General features: G+C 33.9%; 1 protein-coding gene across 1 annotated transcript; it reads left to right on the top strand.

The window, feature by feature from the left end:
* The first annotated feature begins 3,174 nt into the window (after positions 1–3,174).
* On the top strand, positions 3,175–10,500 carry LOC125845171 (uncharacterized). The gene is made up of 7 exons (XM_049524615.1): positions 3,175–3,312; positions 3,422–3,538; positions 6,252–6,725; positions 7,309–7,448; positions 7,609–7,729; positions 8,094–8,234; positions 10,162–10,500. Exons 1-7 carry the CDS (start codon positions 3,238–3,240, stop codon positions 10,240–10,242), a joined length of 1,149 nt encoding a protein of 382 aa, XP_049380572.1. The 5' UTR covers positions 3,175–3,237; the 3' UTR covers positions 10,243–10,500.
* The last annotated feature ends 1,185 nt before the right edge of the window (positions 10,501–11,685 follow it).

Genomic DNA, 11,685 nt, shown 5'->3' with positions numbered 1-11,685 from the left:
GATCGGTGTTGACAATGGAATAGTTATCTTCACTTTTCCTTTATCTTTATTGTTTGGCTTATGAGTTGAAGGTTTTGAAGTGAAATTATCCTCATCTTTGTCGCCATCTTTTTTAGAAGCATTCTCAGAAATCACATCATTTTTCGCTGAAAGCTGATAAAATGTAATCTCCTCAAGTGAAGGATGAATGTTCTGATATTTTAACTGTACACAAAATATTAGTACTTAATAATTATATTGAAAGATAACATTATGTATAAGAATAAGTTGATTGAAAAATGAAAAGATAAATTACTGAATTGCTATTATCACTGAACAATCCTTCCACAAGGAATTCATAATGTGGTCCACTGTTTCTGGTCCTCTAATTAATCAGTCTGGAAATACGATTGGCCTTCTTTTTAGCAAATTTTGGATCAACAACAGAACAACATTCATATAACCAAACTTACATAGCAAGAGGCATACCAACAATTCCGTAGTATTGTTTCATCGCATCCATTTTTTTTGTTATACTTTTGACCAACTTCAAAAAAATCATCTTTTCCCTACAGATATTCATGGTATCGACCTCTCTCAACTAGATCAAATTATATCCTTGGAATTGATGAGCTTTTCTTCTCACTAGAATAGATGAACATACTGAAAAAATAAAAAAATGAAAATTTAACAGCATCATCATCATTCCCCTCACCCCATACCTTTTTCGTATACTTACTGATCAACTTTGCCTTTTTTATAGTACTTTTACCGTCAAAGTACTGCTCAAAATTCTGTTTGGCTCGCTTGTGTCGAATAAGAAATCATCTTCATCAGCGAAGTAGTTCAATCCAGTAATGATGGAAAATTCTTTAATAACAAAACAGAGTGTGGTATGATTCATACGAATCAACAATTCGTCTGAGAACTGTCCACCAATTCACAAACCATGAAGCACCTAAAGAATTGTGCTTGCACCTGACACTCATACATTTTGATATACACCCCAAAACATGTATCCTTGAATAGATTGAACTAGGTCGGTGTAAGCTTCCCCTTCAAATCAGTAACTATATTATGGTTTGCATGTACCTGCATGTGCGGGGGTTCGATTGGGCGATCTAACACATAAAATTTGATTTCTTACATAGAGAAAGTACAATAATATGAAACTACACTTACATTAACTTTTTTTTTTTTTATGACAAAGGAAACCCGCAGCCGCTACCCTTTGGGTGCGCACAGGGTAAAACCCCCGCTCCTATGCAATAGCTCGCAAACCACATAAGAGAGGTAACCCGCACTAGGCAAGCCCGGTGCGATGAGCTCGACCCAGAAGGCAAACCCCTTGATTTCGCTAGCAAGGGGTTTCGAACTTGAGACCTCCAACATGGAGGTCCCAAGCTCAAACCACTGGGCCACCCCGAAGGGTTACACTTACATTAACTTACATTACATTAATTACTACTTAATACTAATCAAAATTTTAAGACTTTGGTAATAGTCAAATACAAATCTAAAACATAAAATTTGATTCTATGCATACAGAAAATACAACACATTCAAATAAAAGTGACAGTAACACAAAATGCAATTGAAGTATCCAAAGTTTGAAAATTATCCAAGTATTCAAATATTCTAAAAAAAAAAGAAACTAATCTTACATTTAATTACCAATTACATTAACAACTTATGTTTTCAAATACAACTAACAATAACCCGATATATAGTAAAAATATTCAATGTGTATAAGTATTCCATAGTATAGTAATTTGAAAAGTATTTATTTTATTATAAACTTTCCTGTTCAACTTACACAACATTCATATGAATACAAACAATTGTCTACCATACATTGAATACACCAAACAAATAATTAGTTGAACAATATAAAGTATTGATGTATAAACGTATAAAAGAGAGCCCAATTGACAACGACACCTAATACAATAGAAGTAACAAGTGAATACGTATTCTACAGTATATAAATTTGAAAATAATATATACATACCTCAATTTCTTCATCCTAGTCTTCTTGTATAACTTTTTTACCATTGCTACTAGAAGCAACATTTTTTACTTTTCGTCTCTTGTCAAGAATGTTTTTCTCTTTTGTTAGAACTTCTTTTCTCTTGATGTTATTTTCCCGTTCAATTCTATCTTCCTGTTCAAATTATAGAATATTTACATAAATATGACAATTGTTTAACATACATTGAATGCAAAGAATTAAGATATTTGTCTAACCACTATTAGTATTGAACAACCCATTCAAATATGACATTGAAATCGATACACTACAATTGCATATGCATGTAAGTATTCTACTATGTGAAAATTGAAAAATATACATACCTCAATTTCTTCTTCATGTTCATTAACTACATTTTTCACTCCTGCCAGAAACAACATTGTTGACTTTTCTCCTTTTCTTTTGAACCATCTTTCCTCTTGAAAGAATCAACCCTTTCTGATTCATCATTCAGATTCAAAGTTATGGGGTAATTTTGAAACTTAGATCGCTTCTCTATCTCCATCGCGGCAATAGAGCCTAAAAGTTGTACTTTCATTTGAGTGATACACAAATCAAATGAAGGTATTTCTTCCAAACATTTATTGGAATAATGTGTACCTTTTGTGATCCTCTTAGAAGTAGTGATTTCCACTATTGTAATGGTGAAAACAATCTTCAACTTCAACCCTAAAAAGATAGTAGAAACGTATATAAGACCTTCAATGAAAAAAAAGGAAAAAAATGAGAAAAAAAATGGAATTAGAAGATACCTGATGAATCTAAATCACAAATAACCTTCAAAAATCAAGCCAAAATGTTGATTATAAGGATTTTAGGGAGAAAGAGCCAAGGATGGTAAGGAGAATAACGAGAGATATAATGATTTTGGGGGATAATGAAAGAAAAGATTTGAAAGTGGGAACTAAGGAAGAGTGAAATTGTAAAAAGAGGGAAAAAATCCTAGTATTTGTTATTTAATAATTAAATATATCCATAAAAATTTAATAAAATATATTAATTTAATATATAATGAAGTTTGCCATTTTATATAATTTTCCATTTTTATACGCTCTATCGAACCACGATTATGTTCAAAAACATTAATTGGGCCTTTTCTCTTCTAATGGGCTTTGATCCGTTTCCTCTCTAAATAAAAATTCAAAAATACCTCATAGTATAATACTCTTCCTTTCTCTAGAGTCCCTCTTCACCCCAACTGCAGCCACTGTTTTGCTCTCGTTTCAATGGCTACAGACAACAAATCAAAGCAAAAAACGAAGAGTAACAACAAGAATAGGCAACGATATCGTCCAAACAATGTTAGCCTCCTTAATCATTTTCTTTTTTCTTGATCAATAGATGTAAAAAAGCTGTCTTTTTTGACTAGTTAATTGGTAACTAACTATGGTTTTTTGTTGCATAAAATAGAAATCAGTGAAGAAAGGTGGATACCCTTTACGTCCAGGAGTTCAAGGGTTTTATATAACATGTGATGGTGGAAGGGAGCGACAAGCCTCTCAAGAAGCTGTTAATGTTATCGACTCTGTATGTATAGTTTTAAAGTTGCTTTCTTTTTTGATAAAAATAAAATTGGGGGTTCAGTAAATGGGGAGGGAATTACGAGTTGGGGAATCAAACTCTTTAGGTAGCTACTAAAACTAAGAATCCCCTTTAAAGTTGCTTTGTTTATGCTTATCTTGAAATTATTGTGTGTTTACTACTTTAATGTGTCTTGAAGATATTCATTTCTGCATTCACTAGTTAAATATGTATACTTCATTTACTTTCTTCCATTCCAGTCTTTCTGTTTTGCTTATGAGGGTTAATTTGACTAATTTTCGAACATAATTAAGACGTGGTGATTTATGTTGTTCAGAAATGAATCTAGAGCATACTTTGTCTTCTTGTTTTTCCATCTTTTCCTTTAGCCTAGGGTCTACTGGAAACAACCCCTCTACCTCTTGAGGTAGGGGTAAGGTTTGTGTATACTCTACCCTCCCCCGACCCCACTTATTGTAGAAATGAAATTTAGATATCTATGGAATATTAGAAGTTGATATTTTACTTGATTGAACATCACAGTTCCCTCCTTTATGGACAAAGTACAAGTAACTAGATTGAGAAAGACGTTTGTTTTTATCTCCGATTAGAATTTAGTTTCTGCAAACATTTCTATTAATTCTAAACAAGTTATAATTAGTCTTGCAAAAACCGATGCCCAAAATGTGATATCCAGAAAAATCATTGTGTTTGTTGCTATTGGTAATGACTCCAGAAGCAGCATCGGATCTAAGTTTCACAAAGGGGTTCAGTTGAATCCCCTTTCATCAAAATTTAGATGGTGCAAATAGGGCAGGATTCACCAAACATCTTTTTTTGTATATATATAAAATTTTGAATCCCCTTGACATAACATAAGTTTTAAATGTAGTAAAGGTGGTTCAAAAATTGCTTTATGTCCTAAGTATGGCATTCTTGCACTTCTTTTGAATCCCCTTGTTAGAAATTCTGGCTCTTTCACTGTCTAAAAGGATAAAAGGATATTGTGGTTCTTGGTGATCATCCAATTCAGGTTTCGTACCTTTCAAAGTTATCAGGTTGAATTCCTCCCAGGAGATCCAAGTGTCCAAGTTAGATAATGCGTGAAATTTTCCATGTCTCTGCAATTTTATGAGAAAATGACAAAAATGTCCCCTGATGTTTGAGATAGGTTTGAAGTAGTCTTTTAAACATATGTATCTCTGAGCAGTTTTTGTCATTTAAGTTTCTCAGAAGTCAGCATTTTCAGTTTTTAATCAAATATTTAACAACTTTGATTGTTGTACTTAAGGAGAGCTACTTGGAGTTTTTTTTTGGTTGCAGTTTCTGGTATTTTTGGTCTATTTTCCGGTTTCTGGTGCAATTTTGAGGCGCAAGTTCTGTTTTTTTGGTTCGTCTCTGGTATCTTGTGCAATTATTTGGTGTTGCAATTTTTGAGATTTGATGGACTGGTGTTTCTAATCAAATTTTTGTTTTCATAATTCCTGTTAAATCTACCATCTAAAGTTTGTTAATTGTTTTGGTGATAAAAAGTGTCATTTTGACAAACTTAAGGACCAAAGTTCCTCAGGTGTACATTTAAGAGACTATTTTAAACCTACCCGAAAACATAAGGGATCATTTTTTCATTTTCTCGCAATTCTACTTCTGCTCTATAATGAATTTTTGACATCATAATGGTCCAATGTCTTCCAAATCTTTAACGTTTTGTCTGTACAGCATATTTTTTGATAACTAAGGTAGTTTTATATATCAGCATCAAAGAGTATGTTGTCATGTACTAAGAGAACATGCAAAGAAGTTCTTACAGGTTGTGTAAAGAACTAATAAAGTCAATCATGGCCTCAACATCAAAATTTGCTATGTTGCTCCAAAAAGAAAGCAATGAAACCACATTTTACCCAAACAAATCAAGGATGAAGATGTCTAACCTATTTTTCCATACTATGTAGTATATTTTTTCCTTTTGCTCAACTTATTTCCTGTAAAAGTTGATTCCATATTTCTGACTTTACAAGCAAGGAAGTGTCACTTTGAACCAAAATAAGTATCACTTTGAACCTGTTTAAAGGCTCTTGGTGAACGTGTATAGTATGGACATCACTGTAAAGTTGTATTTGTCCATATTTCTTTAGCTCGTCGTGGTCAAACAAGTAATTAGTTTTATTCATGCATGTCCTCAAATAAGTGCTTAGTTGAAAATTGTAAGCTGACAATTATCTCAGACAAAGATCAAATACAGACTCAGCTGTGAATCTTGAGTAAGAAAGAATGGACAAAGTTAGTTTTTGTGTAATGATGATTACTTCCTTGGACTTCAATAAGTTGCCATGGTTCCATGTCTGTTAGTAAGACGAGTTTCAATGCCTAGAACACCAGAAAGGACAAGCTCATAAGGTAGTCTAGGAAGAGTCTAAAAACACACTTCTGTACTGGACATTTTTGTTCACGAGACTTCCTATACTCTTTCTATTATCTGAAGGATGTCAAATCAGAGAATTCATCAATCAAGAATTAAAAGCTGTAAAAGAAATTGTGTTCAATGTATTTTTGGCCTCTTTAGTATGAGTTCTGAAGCCTTTGCTCAGATTTTAAGCTTGGCTGATGTATGATTCGTGGAGAAGTCTTAAAACAGAGAGATTGCTTTCTTGTTTTTTTGATTGGTTTACTGTTGGTTGTGATGTGACCCATGATTTTTTTCTTCTTACATTTTGTGTAGTTTTATGAAGAGCTGATGCAGGGAACAAATTCAAACTTAGGACAGGTAGAATTATCAGAAAAACCTGTAAACAAAAAGACTGTTTTCAAATATTCTGATTCTTCTAGTAGTGATGATGAAGATGGAGAAAATGGGAATGACGAGGACCAGACCAAGGAGGAGACTTCAAAAATTGAGCAACATCAAGAGAAAATTGATGATGAGATTGACAGCTTAAAAACTGGTGAATCCGGGCCTGAAAACAAGGATAACACCTCTACTGATGAACTAATACAAGAAAATACTGAGAATAAGGAGGAGCTAGAGAATACTCTTGAACAGAAAGATATTGAAGTAGGGGAGCCACCTGCAAAGAAACAATGTGTGGAAAAAGAAGCAGCAGAAGCTGGAAATATTGCATTTGGTAAGACAGAGGAGAAATCTATTGATAGACTAATTGATGCTGAGCTTGCTGAGTTGGGAGACAAAAACAAGGTAAGTGAATATACTTTTTTCTTATTGTTTCAAGTAAGCTGCAGGCCTACAACTTTAATTCCTATGCTATGTAAGTCTATTACTATGGCTTAGCTTCTTTATGTGTGTATCTGTGTCATCTTCTGCTTATCCTTGGTAGTTCATGTTAGATGTTTGTTAGGGCCAGGCCATCTCTGTTTGAACACAATGGAATGCAATACCTTTATAATCTCTCTCTGAAAGGGGCTGGGAATGTTTTCCTGTCCTTTGATTTTGTGGTTGACATGGTCTTATTTACTGGAATAAAGTTCTCTCTCTCTCTCTATCTGAATACCCTTGTACTAAAACTTTTGTACAAAACTGCACTATCTTAGTGCTGATATATCTTTTGCAATAATCCTACTGTCATTTAGCTTCTAAAAAAAGAGAGAGACTCTTTTTGCCCAGACTTTGTGTTGTTTCTCATTTGATTTTATCTAAGACTAAAAGCACCAACTCTGGCAGATATAACTGTCTGAGCCAGTTAACATAGTGTTTGATTCAATATAATTCTTCGTAATTTGTCTCAGCATATTGTAACATGTTGCTTTCTTTCTGCCAACAGAGGCGTTTTAGCTACCTAGACTCAGGTTGCAATGGTGTTGTGTTTGTTCACATGAGCAAGAAAGATGGAGATCCCAACCCTAAGGAAATCGTTCAACATATGCTGTCCTCACTTGCCTTCACAAAGAAACATGTATCAAGGTTCTTTCATCTGCTTAAGATTTATTCGTAGATCTCTGCAAGTATATTTACTTTTTGAGTTTATTCCATATATATTCTAAATGTGGAATATGCCATATGTATGCCATATAGGCTACTTTTTCTTATCTCTATTACTCAAGAATGTCATAACCTTCAACAGGTTCATATTGCGAGTGTTACCAGTTGAAGTAACATGTTATGCATCAGAGGAGGAAATTGGAAAAGCAATAACACCTCTCATTACAAAATACCTACCTGCTGAAAGCGACACTCCAAAGAAGGTATTATTTATACCTCCAGGACCATTATTTTCACTGTGAAGTCTCTTCTCTTGCCATTAATTGAAAATCTTTGTCTAATGTTTGACACGTATACCTGGAAATGATATTGAAACTTTACAATTACTCTCTTTGTGGATGTGTTATGCATTTAGAAGAGACCTTGCACTTAATTGATCCTGAACCTTTCAGCTGCACAATGATTATTCTTTAGATATTGGAGTTCCGTTTTCAATGTTTTTCTGATATACAAGTGTCAGAGATGTGAATATAGGATGGAAATATGTGGTGCGCATTTATGTTGCAGTTAGCTTGCTATTTTTGGCAGGGTGAATCAAGCTTCTAGCCTAATTGATTTTTCTCACAGTTTGCAGTGCTTTATGAATCCCGAGCAAATACTGGAATCAATAAGATGAAAATCATTGATGCTGTGGCTAAATCTGTTCCTTCACCTCACAAAGTTGATCTTAGCAATCCTGAAATAAACATAGTGGTTCAAATAGTCAAGGTACATATCATTGCTTATAAATGTGCTCTATTGTTTTTTGAATTTCTCTTCCATACAGTTACTCAGGTTCTGAGTGCCCTGGATTGGTCAGAATTTTCACTTTCATCTTCTCTTTTTGTTGGTATGCAAAGTAGTGTTGTCAAATATGTGCTTGAGCCCTGAAGCGAGGCTCAAAATGTGTTGAGCGCTTCGCCTCGCTGAATGTGGGCTTCAGTGTCGTCATCAAGGTTCTAAGGCATACTTCTTTCTTGCCAATGGGCCTCTTCTGAAGAGGCAACACTAAACAATTGATATTTCACTTCATTTTTTTATTTTTTTCAATTTCTTTGTTCATATGTTTGTCATCCATGCTTATGATTGTTAGTCTTGGACTAAACTATATTTGTAATTTTCTCCCTTTGCACCTTTTTTCATTGAAGCCCACGCTTTAGCTACGCTTTGTGCTTAAAGCCCCAATGGACCCCTTTTTTTTGCACTTTTTGCTTTTGATAATACTGATGCAAAGCATTATGCAAAAGACACTCTACTTGTCTGCTCAGAGCAAAAGAGGAAGAAACTGTCAAAGAGAATCTATACTCAGTATATCCCCCAAGAGAGTTTAGTTCGACTTTGTGCAATTGAGTGATGTGCTTGAGAGCTAGATTTTACTCTCTTCCCAAGGTTCATGTGTTCCATGATTTGGGCAGTGTCTGGAGTGTATACTAACCATCGTCCTTTCCTGTAATGAAGTCCTCAATGAAACCTGTTTTACTTTAGTCATTACCGTAGCCATTTCAGATGGAGAGAGCAGCATAATTCACATTCCAGCAGTAACATTATACATCACTCATTATGTGGTTATTCTGTTCATTGATCCTGTAGCACATGCAGAACCTATTAGCAAGGTCCAAATTCAGAAATGCTAAGATTAATTCATATCAAGAATCTTTATTAGGAGATAATTGGATATGTCATTAGAACATAATGGGAAGCTAGCAATGCAGGAATGGCAATAACATTCCTGGGAAGCTAGCAATGCAGGAATGGCAGTAACATTTTGAGAATATATGCAGTTAGTAACAAGGTAGCCTCGTGCAGTTTAACAAATAGTCTCTTTTGTCACTATTTATTTGTCAAGTTTGGAATGTTTCCAACAGAATTTGATCCAGATATTCTCTTCTAGGTTTTTTTTGAGATGGTAACATATATTATTATATATATCGGTGTGAAGGCTACACCGAGAGCCATCTTTACATTCTCAAAAAGGGCAAAAACCATCATTGTTCTACTCACAAAGATTCTAGAAGTTATAAAATTGATTCTATATCTTCAGTGAATTCCTCTTTATACCAAAAATAGCATGAAAGGAGGCAATTTAACTCGATTTTGTGGATTGAGTTGCTAGAGTCTTTTCAACTGTAGTACTTTGATGTTCGAATCAGATTGTTCCAACTTCCAATACTAATTTACAATTTTTTATCCACTTCCATTTAGAATATATGGAGCTTAATTCTTACCTTAATAGTTGTGCCCAAACAAAATAAAGGAAAACCCACAGCAGTAAGCTTATGCCATGCAATGGAGTCAGGTGAAGGACTGGACCACATTTACTTTATGCAATCTTAAGTTGTATGTCTGTAAGAGACCGTTTCCATGGCTTCAACCCCAGGACCACATTGGGTCCATTATGCTCAAACAAAAATGAGACTCCAAAATTAGGATGGAGGGAGCATGTTTGAAAGAACCCTACCATTTAGGGCTTTTCTGCTGTTTCTTTAAGGACCTGAATCAAATGTGCAGCAGTTTAGGACTCAGTTTTGGTTTAGTTCATTAATGTGAGGTGTAGGTTCAAAGAAATCCTTCGCGAGACCTTGTTTAAACTGATTTGTCTTTTTTGTTTGTATCTCACCATCAATCGTCTGATATTTATTTTCTCCATATTTTGCAGACTGTCTGCTTGCTTGGAGTTGTTGAAAAGTACAAGGAGTTGTCCAAATATAACTTGAGGCAGCTTACCTCTAAAAACTAATCTACCGAGACATCATACAGAGTTCAGTTAAAGCATCGGGATCGAAGAGAACTCTGCTCGATGCTTTAAGATCTGCTATGTCTGATATAGTTTTTAAACTCCTTAGAGAACCCTCTGAAGGTGGTTTTCAATGATCATGTTTTAGGCTAGGTTTATATAATGTTTTAGGTTAGTTTTAAATTTTACTGGAAACTTTATGTTAAAGATTTGATCATGCTTTCAGCTCAACTTCTTGCAGTAATTAACACAGTTTAACTTTGTGTTTGTTGCCTTTGCTCTATTGCTTTTGTTTTCATGTTTCCAAATGACTAGTGACAATATAGTTGAATTAATGAATTCTCTGCACTGTATCTTAAGCCAACATAGATTGCCCCAAGGTGGCAAATCCAACAGATTCTGCATAATATAAGTGAAGTTAAATTTTTATCTTTTTTATTATATATATAAAGGAGAATCTTCAACTCGGTGATGTGACAGTCTCTGAGAGATCAGTAAACCAATTTTCTTTTTTTCTCCTTTTCATCTTACATTTCCTCTATTTGCATTAAATTTAAATACCTGAAAAATTGTGTCTTTTACAAGGAAAGAATGTCAAATTTAAGGATGGTGAGTTTTCACTGTTTTTACGGAATGGACTGTCAGATTAGTACTTCTAACAACCATTTGAAATTTAAGTTCTGAAGTTTTCTATTATCATGATATTACAATTATTTTATCATATGATTATGAAACCTTTGCTCTTGATAAAAACATTAATTATATATTTTTAAAAATATTTTGAAAGTAGTTGATAGTGTTATATTAATGTAGTTTGCAAACATAAAGTTTATCGAAGAGTGTTGTGTGCGACATCTTGGACTATACATGCGATGATACGAACTTTTGTAGTAATATATTTCTACCCTACATTTTCCCACCTCTTTCCACTCATTTTTTTTTTTATTAAATATGTTTTCTCTTCTTTCCAAAAGGAAAGTGAAACAATTGCACTAATGAAAATAATGAATGCACTTAAAATTGCCACAAATAATTTTGTCGGATATGGCTAATGAAATGGTAGGAGGAGTTATTTGAAAAAATACGATAATTTATTTTTAGCAGAAAGTTATGAGGAAAACAAATGAAATTGACTTGGTTATTGAGTGGTTAGTGGGTGAACAAATAGGAAAGAAGGGGAAAAAAAGGAATGAATGAGATTTAATTCCATATACGGTCACTCAACTAACAATCATTTAACTTTATTTCATGACACAAATTCACCAATTTTTCGTGTGTATTAGCCCATGGATTTAGCGCCCAGAGAACCCAAATTTTTTTCTTAAAAAGCTTTATGAGAACCTCCGTAATGAGTGGGGGAACCTTCATGTATACTCACATCATTTTTTAACCCCATTTCCGCATTTACAAGCCCTTTTTACAAATCGCTCATATTCTCCGATTTTT

Source organism: Solanum stenotomum, chromosome 11 (genome assembly GCF_019186545.1).
Source record: "Solanum stenotomum isolate F172 chromosome 11, ASM1918654v1, whole genome shotgun sequence".
Lineage (NCBI taxonomy): Eukaryota > Viridiplantae > Streptophyta > Magnoliopsida > Solanales > Solanaceae > Solanum > Solanum stenotomum.
Note: the sequence above shows the minus strand (reverse complement) of the source record. Positions and strands in the feature narration are given on the sequence as shown.

Bases quoted from the DNA above. Each gene is read 5' to 3' on its own strand.
- LOC125845171 (XM_049524615.1), top strand. From the start codon at position 3,238: ATGGCTACAGACAACAAATCAAAGCAAAAAACGAAGAGTAACAACAAG. The intron at 3,313-3,421 runs GTTAGCCTCCTT...TGCATAAAATAG, and splicing joins AACGATATCGTCCAAACAAT to AAATCAGTGAAGAAAGGTGG. The intron at 7,730-8,093 runs GTATTATTTATA...TTTTTCTCACAG, and splicing joins AAAGCGACACTCCAAAGAAG to TTTGCAGTGCTTTATGAATC.